We start from the raw sequence: 25385 nt of genomic DNA, 5'->3' as shown, positions 1-25385 counted from the left end.
GACGTTCTAAGAGCGGGGGACTAGCATGTGCAAAGGCCCCGTGGCAGGGGGAGCCTGCAACAGCAAAGGCACCGAAGACACGGCAGTCATTCTCTGTCCCAGCACCGTTTGCTTTTTGCAGCCCAGTAACCAGTTTCTGAAATTACCCTGTTTCTATTTTTACTTGTTACTCTACTCACCTCACTAAAACGTCAGCTCTCTCAAGCCAGGAATTTGTCTTGTTCATAGTGTCCGTAGCTCCTAGGACAGTGCCTGGCAAAGAGCAGGTGTTCAACAAATGTTTGTGGAAAATGACAGTGACATTGATGATGGTGGTGGTGGTGATGATGGTCATGGTCATGGTCATGGTGGTGGTGGTGATGGTGGTGGTGGTGACAGTGGTGGTGGTGGTGGTGATGATAGTGGTGACGTCCGCATTCCAGGCAGGCGCTGTGTGCAGTCCTGTGCCATTGCACTTCCAAGAATCTCACGTGTGTGAACTTGTGTGAACCTCGCAGCCACCTGTGAGAGACGGAAGTAACTTGCTGAATCTCACAGTGGTCGGTGCCTGTGTCAGGATTCATCTCAGGCAGGCTCCCCCGAGCGCACGCCCTGCCGCACCGCCGCAAGATGCAGGTATAGCAACGACTCTGCTTGCGCTCAGAGACTCTTCTGCGCGTGTCTGTGCACGTGTGAGTGCGTCCATCCCATGATGGACACAGGCGCTCGGCAACAGCCCTGCCTGACCAAAGGTCGGCATGTGGGGACAAAGTGAGCGGCGAGGAAGGCTGGGGGAGGCCCTCTAGCAGCCGTAAGAAGGTTCGAAGCAGAGGGGGTGGCCTGATTGAACTGGTGGGTTGGAGAAAAGATGGAAGGCGGCATAAATGGCTGCAGGGACATCCACTGAAACATAGAGGAGGAAGTGCCTGCTTCGAAGAGGTAGGGAGCAGCGAAAACCCACAGGACTTGGAGAGGAATAGGATGTGGGTGGATCGGGTGGGGTTCTCCGTTGCTAGACATCGTGTGTGAGCTCACGTTTGCTGTGTAACAAAACCACTCCAAAGACAATGGCTTAACACAGTGAACACATATTATTTCTCATAATTCTATGGTCCAGTTGGGTGGCTCTGCTCTGGCTCAGCGTGGCTGGTGCTCAGTGGCCTGAGGTGGCTCACCTGTGCTTGTAGGTTTGCTTGACGTTCTGCCGTCGACTGCCGGCCCAGCCCTGTTCAGAGGACAAGCCCCAGGCGCTCACCCCTCAGCCCTGTGGAGTCAGATCTCCCAGTGTCCCGTGGACCGAGTCCAGGTTCAAGGTGGGGAAGCACGGCAGCGACCTACCACGAAACCCTTTGCTCACCCGGGAGGGGGGGCATGGGGAGGAATCCCTGTGGCCATTTTTGCAGCCTGCCACGAATGGAAAGGACTCTGGCTGATTTAAGCAGAACGGAATTAGTGAAAAATGACTATTTGTAAAAAGAGTTTTGCGGCGGCCTGGGAACAAAATCAGAAATCAGGGCACAGGACGTGCAGGACGGGTGTCGCTGCACTGCTGTGACCCTGTGTCCGTGCTGCTCCGGGGGGTTGATCCTGCAGCAACCCTGCCTGGTGTCAGAGAGGAGAACACACACACGTACACACCCAAACACACACACACACACACACACACACACACACGACCACCTCGCTCCTCCTGGGTCACACGCAAGACCCCGTTTGCAAGGCAGACAGAGCTTGTGCACAGCCATTGCCTTTGCGTGGAGAGGAGAGGTCCAGGGTAAGGGTCTATGCAGACATGTGGGTGGTGGTGAAGGCTGTGGGGGGTGGCCGGGGCCTAGAAGGGAGACCGGGAAATCAGACGTGCGGAGGTCTAGGGGTGGCCCGAGCGGATGACCTCGGAGTGGGCGCAGAGCGTTGCGTTTCATGCCAGTGGCCACCAGGGGGAGCGCCGAACAAACCAGGTCGTGGAAGACTTGTCAGTGGTCGACCAGCCTCTGTCCAGAGACCCCAGTGCTTGTGCCACGAGCCACAAGCAGCGGCCCTGGTACCTGCCCTGCAGCAGCCCGGCCTCCAGGCTGGCCCCCACGCGGTCCGCAGCAGCCCGCATCCGGGGTGGCGTAGTCACCAGCACAGCACTCGTCCTCCTGTGGCCTCCCCTTCCCCATCTCACGCCCCTGAGCTCGCGCTCCCCAGTGAGGTCCTGCCCAGGAGCCTTTATCTCGGCCCTGCCTTTTCGGGGCCCGAGGCCAAGACTGTGCTTCAGGCCCCTCCCCACCCCTACACCGCAGATGGAGGGCCGAGGGCTGCTGGCACCAAGGAGCCTAGGGGAACTTTTATGTGTATCTTCTGACCGGGGGCCATCATGGATGGTGTCTGAGACCTGAGAACCCAGGTGGCCAAGAGGTCGCACCTAGCCAGCGGCTCTCAAACGCTTTGCGGTGTTTGTAGAGGATGTGAGGGGGGTGTCGAGAGGAGAGATGTGGGCTGGGGTCTTGGCCAGGCTGGTGTAAGGGGACCTTGGCAGAAAACTGGAGACACCGTCAGAGGCTAAGGGCAGGGGGAGGGCACAGCCGTCTGCCTGAGGGGTGGAGTCTCCTACATCCTGGGGGTGGAGGGGTCGGGGCCTCCCCCAAATCCACCCCTCGAGGGAAGGGGGGAACTCTGGACCCCGCTGTGTGGGAGGAACCCTCCCTCAGACCCGCAGGCAGGGAGGCTTCCCTACGCCTCGCCTGCCCCGCCCTGAGAAGGGCTGACAACGTGCCGGTCTGTCTCCCAGGCCTGGCCCGGTGGAGCCCAGATGCACAGCTTCCCTGCCGTGGGACCCACTCCTCTCTCAGCGTCCCAGGAAATGACAGGACCTGCTCCCTGTGGAAGGCCCTTCTCCTTTTTATATTCGTAAGTACTTTGTGTTCATTGCAGAAACCTTTACAAAGGCAGATAAATGAAAGGAACAAACCTCACATCATCCCAGAGATTATATTAACATTTTAATTCATCTGCCCACATGATTTCCCTGTGCAAACAAAATCTTCTGTAAAAATCGAATTGTAGGGACTTTCCTGGCAGTCCAGTGGTTAAGACTCTGTGCTTCCACTGTTGGGGGCCTGCGTTTGATCCCTGGTCAGAGAACTAAGATCCCACGTGCATGCTGCAACTAAGAGTTTGTGTGCCGTGACTAAGAGAGTTCGCATGCCACAATGAAGGAACCCACATGCCACAACTAAGGAGCCGGTGAGCTGCAACTAAGGAGCCCACATGCCACAACTAAGACCCGGCACAACCAAATAAATAAATTTAAAAAAAAAAAAGTGCTTCCTACACCTACCCAGGGTAATACTTTAAAAAAAAGAATAGAATTATACAAAATATACTATTTTAAAACTTGTGTTCCTTATGTATGAACATACTATGAACATCGGCCCTTTTTACAGATTTGAAGCTATTTCTTGAATGGCTGCGCCTTCATCTGTTTAACCGGTCCTGACCTGTCGGGCCTGCGGGCTGCTCCAATCCTGTGCTGTTCACCAGTGATGCCCCAGTGAGGCTGCTCGTACCCAACGGTTCCCTCACTTCTTTGGTTTCATAGATAAATTGCTGAAGCTGCGCCCGAATCCATTGCCTCTCTCCCGCTCTGTTCAAGCCCGTGGCTTCCAGGATTCAATCCTGTTTTCCCTTCTTTGGCTCTCAGTTTCACCCCGCAGGGGAGCCCATGTCTACGATGGGGCTCTGACCCAGCAACACTCCCATGACCACTGGACGCTTAGCTTGGACGTTGCACAGACACCTCGAAAGCTACATTTTTCTTCTTTTGGGCAGAGAAAATACTCTGCAATATGATCATGATAGATACAGCTCATGATACATCTGTCCAAACCCACAGAATATAGAAGACCAGGGGTGAGCCCCATGTAAACTCTGGGACCTGGGTGGGGGTGACCTGTCCGTGCAGCTTCATTAGTGGTAACAGATGTACCCTCTGGTGGGGTGTTGATGGTGGGGAAGCTGTGCATGCAGGGGGGCAGGGCGTGCACAGGAGCTCCCTGTGTCTCTCCCCCCAGTTTTGCTGTGCCTAAAACTGCTCTAAAAAGTAGTCTTAACTTTAAACAATGAAATAGGCATACAAAAATATACGAAAATACTTAACACCTGTGTTCCCTCCACCCAGCTTTAGAAATTACATACCTAGAAAGCCTTTGGTGCATTCTCCGCACCCCACCCCCCCCCCCAGCATCTGTTCCTCTCCCTGCCCCAAAGGTAACTGCTGTCCTGATTCGGCTTTGTCATCCTCCACCCATGTCTCAGCAAGTCTAGCCTTGCTCACTTAAAGCCGGAGCTGGTTCACACCTGGACAAGTGCTGGGGCCACTTCCCCTGACCCACTGCACAGGGCCTCCACCCAGCTCCTCCGAGAGTCTCTGCCGGCTCTGTCCCTGCGGGGTGGGGTCTCTGTGAGGGCGAGGGTCGCCTCTGCCCTTTTTCCACCGCGGCTCCCGCCCCAGTACCCGGGGCAGGGGGCTCAGTAGAGGGTGTCCATGCATCTGCTACGTTACTGGGTCCATGTGGATGGGATTTTTTTTTTCTTTCAGTATTTAACTATATTTTCTGATTAAAATAGAAAAAAAAAAAGGGGGGGGCGGAGGGTAAGGGCAACGGAAATTACACTGTGCTGATACAGAGACTTTAAATTCCAGTCAGAGTTAAGGTCCATGTTAAAGGTCAACTGATGGTTCCCAGGAAATAACAGGGAGTCTGGTTGAGACATACATGAGTTGAGTGTCATCATTAGCCACAGTAATGTAGGAAAACAGCTCTCAGCGAAATTGGAGTCCACGCTTGTCAGGCACGGGCAGGGAGAAGTCTGGAGAAATGGGTTCTCTCCATGACCCCGTGACAGAGAAGGCTCCTGGTTTGATGGGAAGAGTAGCTCTAGTTCCCAGATGGTGTCCACAGCTCAGAGCCGAGTCTAGCAGTGGAACTGAGCGGAGAACTTAGGGACACACACAACGTAAAATTCACCATCTTCATCATTTTTAAGTGCACAATTCAGTGTCATTAAGTACATTCATATTGTGCATCCATCGCCACCATCATCTCCAGAACCTTCTCATCTTCCCAAACTGAAACTGTCCTCATTAAACCCTCACTCTACACCCCTCCCCCAGCCCCTGGCACCCCCCCCCCGATCCCACCTTCTGTCTCTGTGGATTTGATGACTCCAGGGACCTCAAACAAGTGGAGCCATACAGTGCTCGTCCTTCTGTGACTGGCTGTTTCACTCAGCACAATGCCCTCCGCATTCATCCTGTTGGAGCAGGTGTAAGAATTTCCTCCCCTCCCCCTTATTTTTTAAAATATTTATTTATTTATTTATTTTTGGCCGCGTTGGGTCTTTGTTGCTGCACGCGGGCTTTCTCTAGTTGCGGCGAGCGGAGGCTGCTCGTTGCGGAGCACGGGCTCTAGGCGCGTGGGCTTCAGTAGTTGTGGCACATGGGCTTAGTGGCTCCGCAGCATGTGGGATCTTCCCGGACCAGGGCTTGAACTCGTGTCCCCTGCATTGGCAGGCGGATTCTTAACCACTTCGCCACCAGGGAAGTACACCCCCTTTTTTTTAAAACATTTTTTTAAAATTTATTTATTTAGTTGCACCGGCTTACAGAAGGCGGGCTCCTTAGTTGCAGCTCTCAGGCTCCTTAGTTGCAGCTCACGGGCTCCTTAGTTGTGACATGAGGACTCTTAGTTGCGGCATGCATGCAGGATCTAGTTCCCTGACCAGGGATCGAACCTCGGGCCCCCTGCATTGGGAGCGCTGAGTCTTATCCGATAGACCACCAGGGCAGTCCCCAGGATTTCCTCCCTTTTTCAAGGCTGGGTGATGGTCTGCTGTAGTTAGCTGTGCAGATGGTTTTGACCGGGCCGTGTTCCCTGTAGCGGCTCCGTGGTCCCAAGAGTGGCTGCCGGCCCCTCCCCAGCATCACCAGTATGGACTCAGGGGAGACCGGCATGTGTGCCAGTGTGGGAATGGCCAGCTCTCCAGCCACGCCCCAGGGCCTGAAACGCCCCCTCCCCTTGGGCTCTGTCTGTCCTTCCTTGGGGCACTCTGGCCCTTGGCCCCGTGGAGACCTCGCTCCAGGTCAGGGAGAGAACTGCTTCCAGCATCTCTCTGCCATGGAGACGGGGAACTAGAAAGTGCAGCAATTTTAAGAGTCACGGAAGTCGTGCACCTGAAGGGGGCCTGTGGCCCTTTCCTTTCCCCCACAACAGTCCCCCAAAGGTGGAGTCCCCACCTCTCCAAGCCAACCGAGGGGGGCTCCGAGAGTCACCGAGAGAGATCGGGGTGCCTGCAGAAGGGACATCTCCTCACCCAGGGGGCTTGCTGAGCTACCCTCTGTGTCATCCGAGATGATGGAGCTGGAAAAGAGAGCCAGAGAGAGACAGCCAGGCAGAGGGGGCCCCATTTGCACAAGAGGATGTGTGATTTTCCTCCAGCTGACAGCACTCCAAGGAGGCGCGCCCGTGGACCATCTCGCTGATACCAGGGGAGCTGCCAGCCCGGTGAAGGGACCCGAGGAAGGTGCCCTGGAGGGTGGGGCTGGAACTGAGGGTGCGGGGAAATCTCTCCTTTCCCGGGACCTGTGTGGTGGGCAGGAGCTGCGGGACCCCTGGGAGTCCCCAGAGGCCGTGGGGAGCACCAGGTAAGCAGAAGGACGCTGCCCTGGTCCCTTCTCCTGTCAGCCCCCGCACCAGGGCCACGGAGCCTTGGGGGACGGAGCCTCGGGGGACGAGGCGGGATGAGACCTGTCCCCTTCCTGGGGCCACAGACTGGAGCTGAGCTGGCGGAGGCTGTGCACTGGGATCGAAGTGCTAACTTAGTCTGGATGGAGCTTTGGGCACAGGAAATTGACCAGGAAGTGATGGATCCGCTCGCAGTGTTTTGAAGGGACAAGAAGATTTGAGGAGGCACAGCTGGAAGCAGGAATTGAAAACACATTAAAAAGCCATTTCAGGGGCTTCCCTGGCGGCAGAGCTTTCAGATGAGCAGGGAAAGGGAGGAACCGTGAGCATCAGAGAGGAGAGAGCGACGTGAAGAGTGGACACAAAGGTAATGGGAAGAATGCGATGGAAGGTCCCAGTCCTTCTAGTAAAACAGAGAGACTGTCAGAGGGCGTCTAAGACAAACCCTCCCTCTGTCATTTATGAGAAATGCATGTAAAGCCGCAGGCTAAAGAAGGGCTGGAGGGACTTAGGTGCTCAGACCGGTGCAAACAAAAATAAGGCAGGACCACCCAAATTAACATCAGATAAGGTGGCCTTTAAGATCACAACAGAGGAAGAAGAAAAGCAAAAATTATAAAGGGGATCAAACAGTCATAAACTTGTATGAACAAAGCAAAATGTGGTTAAACACACAGAGCAGAAGTATCAGAATTGCAAGGACAGCTGGATAATATACCCAGGAAAAGTCAGTACCTTTGATTCAATAGGTGGAGATTTTTACATCTATGAACAGAAATAATACATCTCATTCGTATGTCCCTGGAACGGCTACAGAAATTATCTATTTGACCACAAAGAAGACCTGAACCAATAGAGAAAAGCAGAGAAGGCGGCCATATTTTTATCATAATCTGAGAAAACTGGCAGTAAATAATAAAGGTGTGACGGGTATAATGTTAACTACTTTGATATTAGGAAACACACTTATAAAAAACGAGGCCATCAAGAGGGAAATTAAAAATTATTGGAAAGCGGTGAAAGTAAGAATGTTACATTCTCAAAACTCCAGGACACGGCAAAACCATATGTTCAGTGGGAAATAAAGACAAAGGCCATCAGTATTAAAATAGGAAAACAAAAGTCAAAGGACCTACTTACCCAGTTTAAGTACAAAAAGAAAGTAGGAAGATGGAATTGATGAAGAAGAACAGAAATGAATCAGAAACCTAGCTTCACGCTTCTCTGAGAAGATAAGCGCGGCCTGGTCTTCGCAAACACCCATGAGCAGAAGAACCCGAGCTCACCCTGACTTGCACTTTCTTTGTGAAAGAAAAATGAGATACAGAAACACACGAGGTTAAGATTCAGAAAGGAGACATAATGACAGAGTCAGGAGATTAAAGCATTTTAAGGAAACTATTCAACACTACAGCAAAAATTTGAAAACCTGGAGGAAATGGGGAAGCCCAAGGGTGTGAGCCTTCGAAGGGGGATCAAGGAATCGATGCCAGGTGAGGCCTGGCTCTGTCACTTATCAGCTGTGTGACCTTAGGCCAGTTACTTAGCCTCTCTGTGCTTCCGTTTCCTATCTATAAAATGGGCATAATAATAGTTCCTACCTCTTTGCAGTTGTGAGGATTAAATGAGCTCATGTAGGGGATGTCCGCATTATTGATAAAATAGTCTCTTGATGGGCTCAGAGTGAATAATAATACAAATCTTACAAGAATGTCCCGAGAATTAGATGAACCACATAGGACGGGAGAGAGAACCCTCCTCATTCAAACTAAAACAGAAGAGTTCTCGCTGGCTATGCTAAAACTCCTGTGTAGCAAAAGGTGCCATAAATCCAGTCCACGGACAAGTGAGAGATCAAGGACTCAGCAGCTGTAACACCAAGAGCTCTTAAACGTTGACAAGGAAAACACAGAAGAGAAGTGGGGCGAAGGCCTGTGGCCGGCACAGGTGTGACAATGCACCAGCCCACCCGCCGGGGTCAGGGAACAGCCGAGAAGCGGCAAGAACGCAGGGCACTGGCTGCCTGACTGGACCAGAGCCCGGACAGCCTGCTGGCCTCCAGGGACCGCCTTGCAGAAATCCATCGGGCAACACGCCCGAAATCAAAAGTGCCAGCATTCCTGGGATTCTGTTACAGAGAAATAAAAACACCCGTAAGTTCAAGGAGGCTTATGGAGCATCGGTCAAAAGCTGGAAGCCAGGTGGCTTCCCCTCAACAGGGAGCATTCTGGTCCTGTGCACATCAAACGTCGTTGATATTAATACTAAACAGCTGCGAGGGGGGACAGAGTGGATCCCGCGGTCCGAGGCAGCGGGGGATCAGAACCCGTGTCTGATGAGCCCGTTTTAAAAGCAGCGACAGCCCCCAGTGTGTCATGTACATTGAACTTTATCGGATGTTATATAAGCATGGGGAAAAACGCAGGGGTGCACACTGGAATTTTACGGGGTGCTGACAGAGGGAGAGGCAAGCCAGTTATGTGTGAAAGGAAAGGGCGGCTCTAAAAACTAGCCATCGCATTGTGCAGGTTCACGGAATTATGTTTGTGTGATCACCATGCAGAAATAAAACGGAGAGATTTTCGCCCTTGTTAGAATAAATACCAGACTCGGTGTGCGATGGGGTGCACTCGTATTTGTCAGGAATCGGGGTGCGGCTTCCCACGCTCGAGAAGCAGGAGTGCCAGGCGGCCCGGGCCTGCCCCCCAGCAGGCGGGGGCTCCGGGCGGGGTCGGACCAGGCGCCCAGCTCACCGTGACTTGCACTTTGCCGGGCCGCGCAGCCCAGCCCACTCCAGCCCCGGGCTGCCCTTTGTTCCAACTCAGCCCTGGCTTCCTGGGTGCTTCCTGGGAGCCTGCACAGGGGAAGGTCAGGGTCGGGTGACAGTGGGGGACCTTTGCAGCATCCCTGGGGGAGCTTCCCTCTTCCTCCCACTGACTTCCCGGGATGCACACCTGCAGCTTCTCTGACCCAAGTCTCTGCCCTCAGGGCAGATAGAGGGGGAAGGGACCCCCGGGGATCCTTCCTGCGTTTTCCCAGACATGCAGCCGGTACGCTCTCCTTGCTGCTTTCCGGGGAGAAGCTCTCTATACAGTATTTGAAATCCCAGTGCCCTCCAGTGGCTCAGTGCTGCACCCAAGAACCCAGGACGGCGGCGGGGCGGGGGGACCCCGAGGTCAGAGCTGCTGGGCGAAGCCGAGTCCAGCCTGCCCCACCCACGCTGTCCGCCTCGCTCCAACCAGGCCCCAGCAGTCAGCCCTCTAGGCCAGTGAGCCCCAGCACTGTGCCTCATCCGGAAGTTTATACGGGAAGTTTACATGGCGGGATCTCAGTGGGGAGGCGACACCCATGGTGCCAGGAGGGGGGCATCCACCAGGCGACAGCAGGGGAGCCGGTGCCGGACTGGGAAAGCGGTGGGGACGACGGGAGGAGGAAGGGCAGCCCGCCTGGAGGCTGAAGGGCTCCAGAGGCAAAGACCTAGTGCCAGTATTACGTTAGGAAGACGAGCAGGTTAGCTTAGGTCAGCGGTGCAGCTCACGGAAGCTTACCTCTTTCCGTGGATGACTTTGGAAGGAATTTCACTTTCCAAAGTCCTGTCACGCATGTCGCCTCCTCAGGGTCCCACACAACTGCTCGTGATTCTGGCGCCCGTATTTTAACTGATGGGGAAATGGGGCCCCGGGAAGGTAAGCGTCTTTCCCGGGCCTCACAGCTGGGGACCCCTGAGCTAGAACTCGTTTACCCTGCGTGCTGCCTCCAGATGAGATTTTAAAATAAAAATCTTACTTTTGAATTGTTTTGGATTTACAGAAAAATTGCCAAGACAGTGTGGAGAGTTCCTGGGTCATCTGCACGTTGATCCCCTATTGCCGATATCTTGTTTGTTGTAGCTAGTGCACCGATGCTGGTGTGTTATTAACCGAAGCCCATGCTCTCTCCGGGTTTCTTTGGTTTGTGCCGAATGTCCCTCTTCTGTCCCTGGATCCCATCCAGAGACCACCTTCCATTTACTGTCCCATCTCCTCAGGCTCCTCTGGGCTCAGACTTCCCTTGTTTTGGTGACCTTGATGGTTTTGAGGAGGGCTGTTCAGGTATTTTGTTGAACTTCCCTCAGTTTGGGCATGTCTGATGTCCATCTCATGGTTAGACTGGGGGTTTGGGTTTGGGGAAGCAGACCACAGAGTGGAAGCGCCGGTTTTTATCACGTCGTATCCAGGGGACATGGGGTCGCCATGACCTTGACCTTGAACACCCGCCGAGGTCGTGTTCATCAACTTCTTCTGTGTAGAGTTACTCCCCTGACCAGTCCACCCTGGCCTCTTTGGAAAGAAGTCACTACACACATCCCACACGTAAGAAAAGAGGGTTACACTCCACCTCCTCCTGGGGGCGTGATCTACGTAAATGATTTTCAGCTCTCTGGAGGGGAGATTCCACATTTTCCTAATGCATTTTCCTATTTTCTCAGAGTGAGGGTACTGAATATGATATACATATTTTAATAGCTTCATTGAGATAAAATTCAACACCATGTTATTCATTTTGGTGTACAACTCAATGTTTTTTTAGTTTTTTGTGCAGACATCCCCACAACCTAATCATGAACACGTTTGTCCCCCTAAAAAAAACCCTGTACCCGTTAGCAGTCAGTCCTCGCCCTCTGCCCCCACCCCCTTTTCTCAGCCCCAGGCAGCCCCTAACCTACTTTCTGTCTCTCTAAATTTGCCTTTACTGGACGTTTCATATGAATGGAATCAGTCGTACACTCTGTAGTCCTATGTGTCTGGAGCATAATGTCCACAAGACTCATCCGTGGTGAGGCATGTATGCAAACTTCATTTCTTTTTACGGTGTAATAATGCTCCGTTGTACAGATACACCACGTTTTGTTTATCCATTCATCAGTTAATGGACATTTAGGTGGTTTCCACTTTTTGGTTCCTATGAATCATGCTGCTGTGAGCATTCATGTACAACTGTTTGTGTGGACACAGGTCTTCCTTTCTCTTGGGTGTAGACCTAGGAGTGGAATTGCTGGGTCATATGGTAGCTCTGTGTTTAACTCTTTGAGGAACTGCCTGTTTTCCAAAGTGGCTGCACCATTTTACATCCCCACCAGCCGTGTAGGAGAGTTTCGATTTCTCCACCTCCTCGCCGACACTTCTTATCGTCTCTAACTTTTTTTTTTTTTTTTTTTTTTTTAATGGCCATGCTAGTGGCTGGGAAGTGGTATCTCATTGTGGTTTTCTCTTTCATTTCCCTCATAACGAATGATGCCAAGCATCTTTTCATGTGTTTGTTGGCTGTTTGTATATCTTCTTTGGAAAAATGTCTCTTTGGATCCTTCACCCATTTTTAAATTGGGTTATTTGTCTAATATTGACAAACGATAAAAGTTGAGTTGTAATAGTTCTTTATATACTCTAAGTCCCTTATCAGATACATGATTTGCCAATATTTTCTCCCAGTTTGTGGGTTTTCTTTTCACTTTCTTGCTGGTATAATTTGTAGCACAAATGCTTTGACATTTTTTTTAAATTAATTAATTTTTGGCTGTGTTGGGTCTTTGTTGCTGCACGTGGGCTTTCTCTAGTTGTGGCGAGCAGGGGCTGCTCTTCGTTGCAGTTCGAGGGCCTCTCGTTGTGGTGGCTCCTCTTATTGCGGAGCACAGGCTCTAGGTGCACGGGCTTCGGTAGTTGTGGCTCGCGGGCTCTAGAGCGCAGGCTCAGTAGCTGTGGCGCACGGGCTTAGTTGCTCCGCGGCATGTGGGATCTTCCCGGACCAGGGCTCGAATCCGTGTCCCCTGCATTGGCAGGCGGATTCTTAACCACTGTGCCACCAGGGAAGCCCACGCTTTGATGTAGTCCAATTAGCTGTTTTTTTCTTTTGTCACTTGTGCTTTTGGTCTTGTTATCTAGGAAACCATTGCCTGACCCAAAGACATGAAGATTTACTCCTATGTTTTCTTGTAGAAGTTTTATAGTTTTAGCTCTTACATTTAGGTCTATGATCCATTTTGAGTTAATTTTTGTGTATGGTGTGAGGTAACGGTCCACGTTCATCTTTTTGCATGTGGATAGTCCGTCATCCCAGTGCCTTTTGTTGGAAAGACACTTCTTTTTCCTCACTGAATTGTCTTGGCAGCCTTGTCAAAAGTCAGTTGGCCACACGTGTAAGGGTTTGTTTCTGGACTCTCAGCTCTATTCCATTGATCTGCTTGTCTGTTTTATGCCAGTATCATGATCTCTGCAGCATTGTTATACTTTTGAAATTGAATCCTCCAGCTTTCTTCTTCTTTATCAAGATTTTTATGGCTCTTCTTGGTCCCTTGCATTTACACACGAATTTTAAGATCAGCTTTTCTACTCCTGAAAAAAAAAAAGCCAGCTGGGATTTTCACAGGAATTGCATTGAATCTGTAAATCAATTTGGAGAGTGCTGTCACCTTAACAGTATTATGTCTTTCAATCCACAAACTTGTGATTTCTTTCCATTTATTTAGATCTTTAATTTTTTTCGACGATGTGTTGCAATTTTCAGTGTGTAAGTCTTACACTTCTTTTGTTAAGTTTACATTTAAATTTACTTCTTCTTTCTGATGCTGTTGTAAATGGAATTGATCCTTCCAGTCGGCATCTTCCTCGCTGTTCTTCACAGCTGTTCCTCCCCGTCGTCCTTCCTCTTTCCATCCATTCACTTAGCCTGAGGAACCAGATCCCCAGGTTGGTTGGAACCATCTGCGTAATGATAATCAGAACGTTCAGAAGGAGGGCAGGAGGGCACCCCCGTGGGGAATGGCCATGGACTACGTCACTTCCTGTTGGGGTTGCTTTGGCTGCATCTCCCTTCCGGGGAGACGGCTTGCATTCGGTGAGTGAGCCTGGGCTTTGGTGGGTTCAAGGGCTTCTTCTGCCACCTGTGAGCAGTGAGAGCCTGGACCAACATTCTTACAAGTCTCTGGTCCCCCTTATATAAAATGGGGAGAATAACACCCTCCCTGTGGAATTGTCACCAGAGGCCCCACGCGTTCAGTCACGGCACAAGTGACTGCTGCCTGAGTGCTGGCCGTGATGACCACAGGCAGCCCCAGATGTGATGCGTCCCTGGAATAATGCCTCACGTCACACCTGCTGTCACCTGATGACTTCACGTTTGCCACTACAAACTTTTTATTCGTTCCTTAGAACAATTTCTCATAAGGTTTTATGCCGTCACCCTAGTTCCTTGGCCACTTGAAACATGTGAACTGAATTCTGTGTCACAGGCCAATATAAAATCTCTCTCATAGTCACATCATTACCATCAATCTTCCCAGCTTTATATCGTTACAGAATATAATTTTATAAACCATATACATGTTTGTAACTTGTAGCAGATATCAACAATAAACAATACGATTTTCTTATAACAATTTCTTAAAGGAATAAAAACACAGATCAAAGGGAACGCCTCCCAGTAAACTGTTATCAGTAACTGGTGAGTCACTGGTTCTCCAACTTCACCTGGAGGCGTCAGAATCACCTGGAGGACTTGTTACACCACCAATGGCTGGGCCTCATCCCAGAGTTTCTGATTTTATCGAGCAGGTGGAGCCTGGGAATATGCATCTCCAACAGGTTCAATTACAGTTTTATTTTTTCTTTTAGTTTTTTAACTTTTTCTTCTTTATTGGAGTATAGTTGATTAACAATGTTGGGACTTCCTTGGTGGTCCAGTGGTTAAGACTCCGCGTTTCCAATGCAGGGGGAGCGGGTTCGATCCCTGGTTGGGGAAGTAAGATCTCACATGCCACGCAGCACGGCCAAAAAATAATAATAATAAAATAAAATCACACCGGAAAAGAATTGTTCATTAAAATAAAGTTTCCAAATATTAAAAACAAACAAAAAAAACCCAACGTTGTGATAGTTTCAGGTGTACAGCAAAGTGATTCAGTCATATATATACATGTACCTATTCTTTTTCAAATTCTTTTCCCATCAGTTACGTTTTTAATAGCACCTTAATAACTGCGAAGACACACGACTTTGTTTCCTGCCTCTGTGCCCTTGCTTTTGCTGTTCCAAGCCTAAATACCTCCCATTCAGCTCAGACTCCGTTTCCCTCCCTCGGGACTCTCATCTGAGGCCCTGTAGCATCTTGTGCATATTCCAGCCACTACAGGGTTCATATTATTTTGAAACTTTCTGTTTATTCCGTCATTCACTTATTGAGCACCTACTATGTGCCAGACAGTGTTCTGGGTGCTGAGGATACGGCAGTGAACAAAGCAAATTCTAGTTGGAGGGTGGCAGGTGACAAAATAAGTAGACAAATAGCATCTCAGAGGGTGATACATGGTCTGGAGAAAAATAACGTGGAGGAAGAGGAGGAAGCGTGATGATGAGGGCTGTACGGGAGGGGCATTCCGGGGGAGGGAGGGGGAAGGGAAGAGCACCTCTGCAGGGGCCTGTAGGGAAGCAAGGCTGGTGGGTGAGGGTAGCAGGAAGTGCCCAGTGGGAGGAAGCCCGGAGTCCAGGTAGCAGGGACGGTGTGAGAAGTGGCCAGATGTGTCTTCCACACAGGCCTCCATCCCCACTGAGCAGACGCCCAGCAAACGTCTGTTATCCCAGAGTCCTCTCTGCCCAAGCATCTCTGGCTCCGTGGGTGACCGGCCTCACTGGGGAGGTTCCTGGCAGTCGGTACTGGTCCGTGGCCCCCTTCTCTGCTGTTCAACAAGTGGGCAGACCCACGTATTGGTGGGGCCTCGTGTAGAAAGCCCCGGCCTGCGATTCCCCAGGCTTAGAGATCTCACCTTGATGGGGCGTCCTCGGGTAGCTGCGTGCACGCTCACTGTGACAGTGCCTCCCCCGCCCTTATGTAACCAGGGAGGTCGGGAGGACAGCCGCTGGTAATTGCACTTGGAAAATCTGGAAGCAGTCAGGTCAGGTTGAATCAATCAGCAGCCCCATGCCCGAGGCAAACACAGGGGCTCCTTTGGAAGATTGGACCCGGCCCCGCCCAAGCCTCCACAGACACATTCTTGCATTTCTGAGCAGAACAAAAGCAGACAACCCCAGGCCTAATCCCCCAAACTGGGAGCAGAGGGCCGGATTACTACACCCCACGTTTGAAAACTGTTTTGTTCTTGTTATGCAAACTTCCTGGGCAGGGACTCCAAGGGCCCAGGGGGCGGGGAGAAGGGTCCTTAAATGCATCCTCTCTAGGCTGATGCCCATTCCTGGAGCTCCAGCCCCGGGACAGCCTGTGTCGAAGGTAACTCTCTTCCCCGTTCTCTTCTCCTAGAAATCTCTAGCTGCAGCCTGGCCAGGAGCGGGTCCACCTCTGTGGCTGGTCCTCCCCACACCCAGGAACATCTTCTGAGAATCTGCGGCTGGCTGCCCCAAGGGCCTGAAGCTCACGTCTGGCAGCTCTACCACCCCTGCTACAGGGAGGTAGAGGCCCCGGGGACCCTTGGAGCAGGGGGACCCCCAGGGGACGGTGGGTGAGAAGCCTTGATTCAGTAACCCAGAGGCAGCAGAGTCCTGTAGTTAAAGGCACAAGCGGCATGAGATAGAGACAGAAGCGGGTTCAAATCCTGACTTTGCTACTTGCTAACTGGGAGACCAAAGACAGAGCATTTATTGCACGTCTATTGGCCTCACTTTCCTCATCTGTAAAATGGACTCGTAACGGCTCCTTCTTGGTGGGCGCTCCTACAGAGCGAGGATTTTTGTGAGGATCAAAGGGGATGATGACACCTGGGAACAAAGTGGCACAGGTGAAGCAGGCGGGATGCAGGGGTGTGGGAAGAAGGATGCGTCCTGGGGGACTAATTCCAGCTGCTCCCACTGGGACATCAAGCGCAATGTTAGCTACTCCCTGGCGCCATTAATCTTTGTAATGACTGAGAAGCGACGCTGCTATTAACGCTGCCCACAAAGGAAGCTCCTTCCCAGAGACCACATGGTTCTGAGTGCTGAGCTGGGGGCCAGCCCTCCCGGTCTCCCTCCCACCAGCTCTTCTGCCCTGAGCCGCCAGGCCTTGGTGGCCGATGGCCAGAGGCTGCTGCCCTGGTTTGCCCACACGAGGCTGGGGAGGGAAGCAGGACCTTCCTGCCGGGCTGTGTGGCTGGGGTCACGGGTGGCCTGGCCCATGGCAGGCTGGGCCGAGGGATCCCAGAGGGCTCCCTCCAATTTCCCGTCGGGCCTAGGGAGGGGGCCGTGGCACCCCAGGCTTGGGGCGCCCTGGATGCCAGCAGGGCCCTCCTGTCCATGCCGAAAGCCAGGGTGGGGGTCAGTGCTGCGGAGGGGGGAGGTGATGGGAGGAATCAGAAGCCACTTGCTGGAATTCAAGCAGGATTTCATACATATATACATATACACACATACATACATATACATCTATAAATGGCTATTTCCATTTGGCAAAAAATTTATATATACCATGTATGGTAATATATACACATATACCATGTGTATTATATATACCATATCTACATATATGTAGATATGGTATTGAATTTTTTTGCCAAATGGAAATAGCCTTATTGTGGTTTTTTTCTGATGTCAGAGGTTACACCGTGTCTGAAAGTGGGTGGGAACCTCTTGGAGGACAGGAAGAATTGGGGGGGAGAAGGGAGGAGGAACGTTTACTTTTCTCTGTGTCCCTTTTGTATCTTTTACATTTTCTACCATGTGCGTGTTACCTATTCAAAAAGGTAACAAACATTTTTAAGAAATGCAAGTTCACTGCAAAAAAAGTGAAGCCCTCCAGAAGATGAAAATGAGGATCACCTCTAATCCACCCCCAACCTCCCTCCCATCCCCCCGCAGTCACCACGCGGGGTGGCGGGGGGGGCGGGGGCCGCCCCTCTGGGCTCTCGCGTGAACAGGCACGAACACGCCTGGGGTATCTGTTGTTCTGGAACCTGTTTTGTTTCTTATCCCTCATGCCCGGGACACATCTGGTACAGAGAGCGCCTTTATAAAGGTGCTGAAACACTTGTCCATCTCTGTCCTAATTACCGCACGATCACCTGGCACGTGGGTGCAGCAGACGTCTTTGAAATTGTCTCCTGCTGATGGACACTTAGGATGTTTCCAGTATCTCTCTTTTATGTATAAGCCTGATGAACTTTCTTGTTCATGAATGTTTAGGAATGCGCTCATTTCTATGAGTTCCTGAACGTGGACCTACTACGTCACAGAGAAATAGATTTTAAAGCTTTTTGCTGGGCATAGCCAAATGCCTCCCAGCAGAGCCATCCCACTTCGCCAGCATGGTCTGCTGTACGGGCAGCTTTTTTGTGGAAATCTGAAGCTCTGTGAGTAGGTCTGTCTCACAGGTGTTACAGGCACACACGGGTTTAAACACCAAGCCTGGTTCTGTCTGGGAAGCCGCCAGTGCTTTTGAGAATGTCGGCTCAGCCAGAAAGGTGGTGTGAGAATCCTGATGCTGGGTTTTCTTTAATCAGCGTGGGTGTGGAATCACGACCTGTGTCCTTTAATCTGATCTGGAGACTGCCCTGGTTGGGTGTGCAGAGCACTTGGAGTGATTGCCTGCGAGAGTCACCAACTCTACACGAAGGTAGAGGTGGGCATGGGCCCTGAGAGATGCCAGGAAGGGCCTGCCCCCAGCACCCTGCCAAGAACCCACCATCAGCAGCTGTAGACACCCTTAGGACCGCAGGTCACTGCTGCCTGGGGTCCTCACTGCGGGGGTCTGTCATCTGCTCAGGGAGGGAGTACGCCGATGGCCAGAAGAGTCCAAGACAACAGGGTTAGGGAGCTGAGAAGGCAAAAGGAGGCCATTTCTCGGTGCTCCCAGGGAGATCTTCCTCTTCCTATAAAATTACCAGTGAGGGTGGGTGCTGCCCTGGGGACCCCGGCTCCCAGTGGGCGGCCGGGGAGCGCGCGCCCTCCTCCCGGCTCCAAGGAGCTCTCTGTCCTCAGGAACCATGGACACAATCAGCGAGGTGGTGCAGCGGGCCAGAGCCGCCTTCAACGCGGGCAAGACGCGCCCGCTCCAGTGCCGCGTCCAGCAGCTGGAGGGGCTGCGGCGCCTGATCCGCGAGCGCGAGAAGGACCTCGTGGGCGCGCTGGCCGCCGACCTCCGCAAGGTGCGCCCCGACCGGCCACGGGCAGGAGAGGGCTGCGTGCGCCCAGGACGTGGGCTGCGCGCCGCGGGCCAAGCTCTGCGCCCGGCTCTTGACACTTAGCCCCCAAAACACTCCGGGCGCCTCAGTACCCTTTTACGGAGGGGAAAGCGCAGCCGCTCAGACGGGGCGTGCCGGCTTCTCCTTGCGTCCTGCGGCGCCCCAGGTCCCACGCGCCAGGTCCGTCATCCCCCCTCCCGGCTTCACGCCCTTCTCCACCCAGCCCAGCACACGAGGCCACCCCTTTCCGGCCTCTTCTTTCCTTCACCTCTCAGCCCCGTGCGGGCCGGGTTCTCCACACCAGGGAACAGCCCAGCCTGGCTTCGCGGAGGGCAGCCTGCTCTGCTGGGCGTCCTCCCTCCCTCCCTCCCCATCCTCTCCTACCCCTGGGCAAAATCAGACCCCTCCGAATACTCAGCCCCTCCCCCTCGCTGCCCCCAAGTCACTTGGGCCTGCTTCCACCCTTCCATCCGCCTGGCCTTGGAGGAGAGCAGAGGGGCTGTGGAGCCCGTCCCCCTACCGTTTCCTGGCCTTTTGCCACTGTATTTTTTTTTTCTTTAATCTCTCAAGATTTCTCATCTTACAGCAAAAAACAAAGGCAAGAAAACCCAGTGCTGACCTCACGACTTCTGTCTTGCTCTGCACAGCCAAAGTTCACGGAAGAGCTGTGTATCCCACTTTGCACCCCTCTCTCGGAAGCTCCCCACACTGGCTTCCTCCGCTGGCTGAGGGTCTCCTGGATTTTCTCCTGACTCTCTTTGGTGGTCTCTTTCCTGAAGCCACTTCATCAGGGTGGTCTTCTTAGGGCTCCGTCCTGGCTTCAAGTCTCGTTTTCATCTCTAAGCCTTCCCGGACACCCCTCAGCTCAGTTGCCCCCGACTCACTGAGTGACCCTCAAATCACTACTCAGGTCTGAGGTGCCCGAGGGCATCTCATACTCGATGTGTCCAACCTGTCTGGGCCCCCAGCACTGGCAGAAAGGGGCCCTCACAGACCCCCCCCACTCAAAGGCTAATCCTCAGCTCTGCCCCCTTGTGCCTTCTTGCCTGGCCACTGGGCTGGGGAGCCCACGGTGAATGGCCCCCTTCGTGTGGGCAGCAGAACAAGCCAGGCTGTGTCCAATGGGCCCACCTGGAGCATGAGGTCCAGTCATGTTCCCATTTTGCAGACTGGGAGACTGAGGTCAGGAGGTTCACTTGGGGTCACAAAGCTGGGAAGCAGCGAGCCAAGGACCACCGCCAGCCCTGGGGCGTCCGCTCAGAGCCCCGGCTGCGTGGCCCTCACCCTGGGGCCAGCAAGCCTCACGGAGCCCTCTCGCTGTAGAACGAATGGACCGCCTACTACGAGGAGATCGTGTACGTCCTGGAGGAGATCGACTACGTGATCAAGAAGCTCCCTGAGTGGGCTGCGGACGAGCCCGTGGAGAAGACGCCCCAGACCCAGCAGGATGAGTCGTACATCCACTCAGAGCCCCTGGGTGTGGTTCTCATCATGGGCACCTGGAACTACCCCTTCAGCCTCACCATCCAGCCCATGGTGGGCGCCATTGCTGCAGGTACCGTGAGCGCCGTTCTGTGTCGGGGAGCCAGGAGGGGTCCCTCTTCTCCACTGCGGAGGGGAGGGCCTGGGGCGGGGGGCGCAGGCCTGTGCGAAGAGGCAGCCTGGGGTCAGGGAGCCATAGGAGGGTCCGGCTCTCACAGGAGGCTGTGGGGACCAGGCTTCCCGGTGCCCAGGCCCAGCCAGGCTCAGATGTCCACACAGCCTCACCGCCCACCACGCGCCCTTGGTCCCTGGGAGGGCAGAGCAGGGGGTGGCCCCAGCGTGGCCCTGATTCCGTGTGCTCTGCAGGGAACGCGGTGGTCCTCAAGCCGTCGGAGCTGAGTGAAAACACAGCGAGCCTGCTGGCCACCATCCTCCCCCAGTACCTGGATAAGGTGACGGGCTCTCCAGGGCACGCGGGGAACTGGGGCGGGGCCGTGTCTTCAGGGGTTGAGAAATAGTGAATTCTTGCAGCCAGGGCCCAAGCCACGGGTGGGGTGAGGACAGCTGGCCACTCCCACTGGGGTGACTGGAGCCCCTGAGCCGAGAGAGGGGGTCCACTTGGTGGCGACTGCCCGGCCACGTGGGGAGGGGGCTGTGGTCCTTTCTGAGCCTCACCTCTGTCCTCTCTCGGAAGGATCTGTACCCGGTGATCATTGGGGGTGTCCCGGAAACCACGGAGGTGCTCAAGGAGAGATTTGACCACATCCTGTACACCGGGAGCACCGGGGTGGGCAGGATCGTCATGATGGCTGCGGCCAAGCACCTGACCCCTGTCACGCTGGGGCTGGGGGGCAAAAACCCCTGCTACGTGGACAAGGACTGTGACCTGGATGTCGCCTGCAGGTGAGGGGCTTGGCCTGGCTGCCCCCCAGCTCAGGCGGACGGCAGTTCACTCTGAGTGACACTGACGTGGCCCCTGCCCTCAGGGCGCCTGCGGTCCTGGCGGGAGCTGGGGCTGGAGGTACCATGCTCACAGAAGAGGTGCGGGAAAGGCTTCCCGCAGAGGAGGGGTCCAGGACAGCCCTGCCTGCCCTCGTGTCCCGCACACGTAGCCTTCTGGGGTGTGGGACCCTGAGCACAGTGACACCTGGCCGTGCAGGGCTCAAGGCTGTGAAAAGAGGGGGATAAAGGCCGCCCACGCCAGACACCCCCCGCCAGTCAGTGATGAGGTCACCGCAGGCCCTGTGAGCACGTCCAGGGTCGTGGGATCTAGAAGCCAGTGGGGTGCTAAGGGGCCCCCCTGGTGGACAGCTCACAGCAGAGCCCCTCGTGCCCTGACCCTGGGCTAACTGAGCCAGAGGCCTGTTCCTGGGGAGCCTCCCCGGGCTGGCGATATGTCATCTAACCTGGGGTTTTCACAGACGCATCGCCTGGGGGAAATTCATGAACAGTGGCCAGGTGTGCGTGGCCCCCGATTACATCCTGTGTGACCCCTCGATCCAGAACCAAGTCGTGGAGAAGCTCACAAAGTCCCTGAAGGTGAGTGTTGGCCCCGGGGGCGGGTGACAGGCTGCCAGGTGGTGACATGGACGTGGACTTGAGAGAAGACTGGCTCATTCTTTTCTGCTCATGAAAATAATCCACACTCACTGTCGATAATTTGGAAAAGATTAAAAAGCATAAAGAAGGGGGAAAAGCTCCACCCAGAATCCCACCACCTAAAGCCAGTCGCTGCTGACTTGGTGTGTTGCCTCCATCCTCCTTGCTGTAGACGCACGCGTCTGGTCCCAGTGTGATGTCCAGACGCTGTGCGTGTATTTCTTTCAAACAACACAGCTGTCTTGCAGCACTTCGTGTGCCAGGAAAGTCGGGGGGCGCCCAGGGTGCGGCAGCTCCGTAGTTCTCGGGGTCGCTGTGCCATCGACTGCTGCTCCACAGGGTGGTGCCCACGTGTGCTCCCAGGTTGGGGTCACCAGTGACCTCACAGCCTGTGGCCGTGATGAGGGTCCACATCCTCACCTGGAGGCTCTCCTCCACAGGAGTTCTACGGGGAGGATGCCAAGAAGTCCCGCGACTATGGGAGAATCATCAACTCCCTACACTTCCAGAGGGTGATGGGCCTGATGGAAGGCCAGAAGGTCGCCTACGGGGGCACCGGGGATGCGACCAGCCGGTACATAGGTGCGTGCGCTGCCCTTCAGGAGAGTACTGCCTGCCCGCCAGGGCTGCCAGGGGCCCCGCGAGCGGGCGGCGGGTGGGCACACACCCCTGAAGAGCAGAGCAGCCCCATGGTGTGTGTCCATCACTTTCACCAGTGGCTCCGGGTTGGCTCTGGGCCTCTCGGCGGGCAGGAGCTGGACACAGCCCCTGGGAGGCCCCTCCCCAGCCCAGAAGCCCCTCCCCTCAAGGCCTAGAGGAGGCTTCACCTCCTCTGCATCCCGGCAGCTTCAGCAGAGGCCACAGGAGCCCCAGGTGTGCCGAGCGGGAGGGGCCCGCAGTGCCTGGGCTGGAGGGTCAGCAGATGGGGCCCCACTTGGCCCCCAAGTTGCCAGGAGGCTGAAGAGCTCCAGCAGGGCTCACGTGGCTAGCGGGGCACAGGGCCCGCCCCCTGAAGTGTGGAGCCCGGGCTCCCCCCGCCCCCCCGTATAGGTGAATCCAGGGTTCTCTCCGTGGTCCTCCGGGATGGAGCCTGGCAGGAGGAGGGCCCGTGTCTGCCCCGCCCCACTAAGCCTTGCCGGCCTTGTCTGTAAAGGGCTGGGTGACGCCTGGGCTGGGGTCTCTGCGCTGGCTGACGCCGGCTTCTTCCCTGCTCCAGCCCCCACCATCCTCGTGGACGTGGACCCCCAGTCCCCGGTGATGCAGGAGGAGGTCTTCGGGCCCATAATGCCCATCGTATGCGTGCGCGGCCTGGAGGAAGCCATCCAGTTCATCAACCAGCGCGAGAAGCCCCTGGCCCTCTATGTGTTCTCCCTAAACGACAAGGTGAGCCGGGGGAACCCTCCTCCAGGGTCCTGGGGCCCTGGGCGCGCCGCTCCTGCAAACAGGATCCAGGGGTTCACAGACCTGGGAGCAAATCCCAGCCTCACTGTTCACCGCGAGCCGCTTAACCTTCCTGAGCCCCTTTCCTCTCGGCTCTGAAATCAGGACAGGGCGTGAATGAGATGATGGTGAGCCCCTCGGTGCCGCGCACGCCGTCCTGGGAACTGCTGCTCTTACCAGCTCCCCACAAAACTACGTGGGGAGAGTGGAGAAGCCAGCCTGGGGCTCGGGGCGGGGAGCGGCCCGGCGCCGGGGCTCTGCCTTCACCGGCTCCCGCGTCCTCGCGGCTCCCGGACGCGCCCGGGCAGCGGGGAGGGGGAGGGGCTGGGCGTCCCGGGCCGCAGGCTGAGCCCCGGCGCTATCGTAGGGCATTAAGAAGCTGATCGCGGAGACTTCTAGTGGCGGGGTGACGGCCAACGACGTCATCGTCCACACGACCGTGCCCTCGCTGCCCTACGGGGGCGTGGGTGAGTCTGGCGCCGAGCTCACGGCCCACTGCCCCCCGCGGGTGTCCCCCCCCAACCCTTGGGCTGGGCCTCAGACTCCCACTGACCTCTCCCTCTGTTGGCACATCCATCAGCCACATTCAACCTTGAGACCCTAGAGGGTCCCAGAGGTCACCTGGGGCCTGAGAGAGGCCGCACGCGCCAGAGGTCGCAGAGCCACCTAGTGGCGGGGCTGGGATGAGGCTCTTCCTGGCCACTGTTCCTGGCGTGGATGCCTCGGCGGACACCCCAGGGATCGGGGTCCCCCAGGCCGCTCGGAGAAGGGGCGCAGGAGGGGCGTCGGGGTCTCGGGGCCACGCTGAGCCGGCTCCTCCCGCAGGGGGCAGCGGCATGGGGTCCTACCATGGCAAGAAGAGCTTCGAGACCTTCTCCCACCGCCGCTCTTGCCTGGTGAGGCCTCTGCTGAATGAGGAGGCCCTCAGAGCCAGATACCCCCCGAGCCCGGCCAAGGTGAGTGGCAGGGCGGCAGTGCGGGGAGCCGCTGGGCCCTGGGCAAGAGCCTCACCACGCCTCGTGTCCCCCACAGATGCCCCGTCACTGAGCTGCCCTGGCCTCGCTGTGCTGCGCCCTTGGACGGCTGCTCCTGGCACCCCTCTTGCTCCGAGGGCATCCTCGCCTCCCTCTCTAGAGTAGAGACCAATAAAGTTTCCCAGCAGCCCAGGAATGTGCGTGCGTGCGTGTCTCTGCAGCCCTGCCCCCCACCCTCTCTGGTTCCCCCCATTCCCCTCCACCCCCCAGAGCCTCACTTTAGCCCCAGGGTCCCTGGACTTGGGGACGTCAGCTCCATTTCAGGTGTGTCCAGTGGAGGGGTGACCGTGGAGGCCAAGGTGGGGGTCCCTGGTGAGACCCGCGGTGGGTGGTCAACATGACCCCCTGGGTGACTCCAGAGTGATGGTCCTGGGGCCGGAGGATGGGTAGCTGGGGTCAGCCCCAGGACCCTCAGTGCCGGCAGCATCTGGGCCCCGGGAGTGCCTGAGGGGCCAGGACAGGGTCCAGCGACAACCATGGGAAGCAGGGCGCGGGCCAGAGCAGGAGCCCGGAATCAGGCCGGGGGGAGAGCGGGGCAGCTGGGGAAGACTGGCCAAGGCTGGCCGCTGGCTGCTACCTGTGCCTCGTCCCCTCCAGGAGAAGCGAAGGGGGACCGGGCAGAGGGTGAAAGGCCCTGTGTCACTGGATGTCTACTGTGCACACCTGCTCCTTATTTTGCAAACGTCAAATAACTGAATAGTAACAAAACCAAAATCTTCTCCAGACCTGCTGCCCCTGCAGCTACTACCTCATTTCCCTGCCCTCCTTCCTCCTGCCGACCCGTCCGGCCGAGCCCGTCCGTCCCCTGCTCTCTGCAGAAACCACTCCCGTCCATCCGGGCTCCGACCCGTGTAGGCAGGCCCACCGTCGTGGCCGCAGCCTCCCAAGGCCCTGCCCGGCCACCCCTCCTTCCAACACCCTCCCCCTCAACTCTGGGGTCCCGGGACCCCACACTTCTGTTCTCCCACCTCCCCGGATTCTCCTCCC

At 55.2% G+C, this 25385-nt stretch overlaps 1 protein-coding gene across 3 annotated transcripts; it reads left to right on the top strand.

Annotated features, from left to right (window-relative positions):
• Nucleotides 1–632: 632 nt before the first annotated feature.
• Nucleotides 633–24570, top strand: LOC111167761 (aldehyde dehydrogenase, dimeric NADP-preferring). Of its 3 annotated transcripts, XM_089900263.1 has the most exons (13): nt 633–1292; nt 2753–2871; nt 15993–16141; nt 18163–18275; nt 18641–18807; nt 20167–20398; nt 20692–20777; nt 21020–21228; nt 21747–21864; nt 22365–22506; nt 23141–23307; nt 23732–23831; nt 24190–24570. In XM_089900263.1, exons 5-13 carry the CDS (start codon nt 18646–18648, stop codon nt 24501–24503), a joined length of 1530 nt encoding a protein of 509 aa, XP_089756389.1. In that variant the 5' UTR covers nt 633–1292; nt 2753–2871; nt 15993–16141; nt 18163–18275; nt 18641–18645; the 3' UTR covers nt 24504–24570. The 3 variants fall into 3 exon arrangements, with proteins under 3 accessions (XP_089756389.1, XP_089756388.1, XP_022416681.1); XM_022560973.3 differs by lacking the exons at nt 633–1292; nt 2753–2871; nt 15993–16141 and having other exon boundaries at nt 16207–18275; nt 24190–24320; nt 24397–24525; XM_089900262.1 differs by lacking the exons at nt 633–1292; nt 2753–2871; nt 15993–16141 and having other exon boundaries at nt 16204–18275.
• The last annotated feature ends 815 nt before the right edge of the window (nt 24571–25385 follow it).

Source organism: Delphinapterus leucas, chromosome 19 (assembly GCF_059928025.1).
Source record: "Delphinapterus leucas isolate spDelLeu-1000000601 "Yukka" chromosome 19, BTC_Dleu_Yukka2, whole genome shotgun sequence".
Classification (NCBI taxonomy): domain Eukaryota; kingdom Metazoa; phylum Chordata; class Mammalia; order Artiodactyla; family Monodontidae; genus Delphinapterus; species Delphinapterus leucas.
The sequence above is the reverse complement of the archived record's forward strand: the minus strand, read 5'-3'. Positions and strand labels throughout refer to the sequence as shown.

Bases quoted from the DNA above. Each gene is read 5' to 3' on its own strand.
- LOC111167761 (XM_089900262.1), top strand. From the start codon at position 18,104: ATGTCGGCTCAGCCAGAAAGGTGGTGTGAGAATCCTGATGCTGGGTTT. The intron at 20,399-20,691 runs GTACCGTGAGCG...TGTGCTCTGCAG, and splicing joins GGTGGGCGCCATTGCTGCAG to GGAACGCGGTGGTCCTCAAG. The intron at 23,308-23,731 runs GTGAGCCGGGGG...GCGCTATCGTAG, and splicing joins TGTTCTCCCTAAACGACAAG to GGCATTAAGAAGCTGATCGC.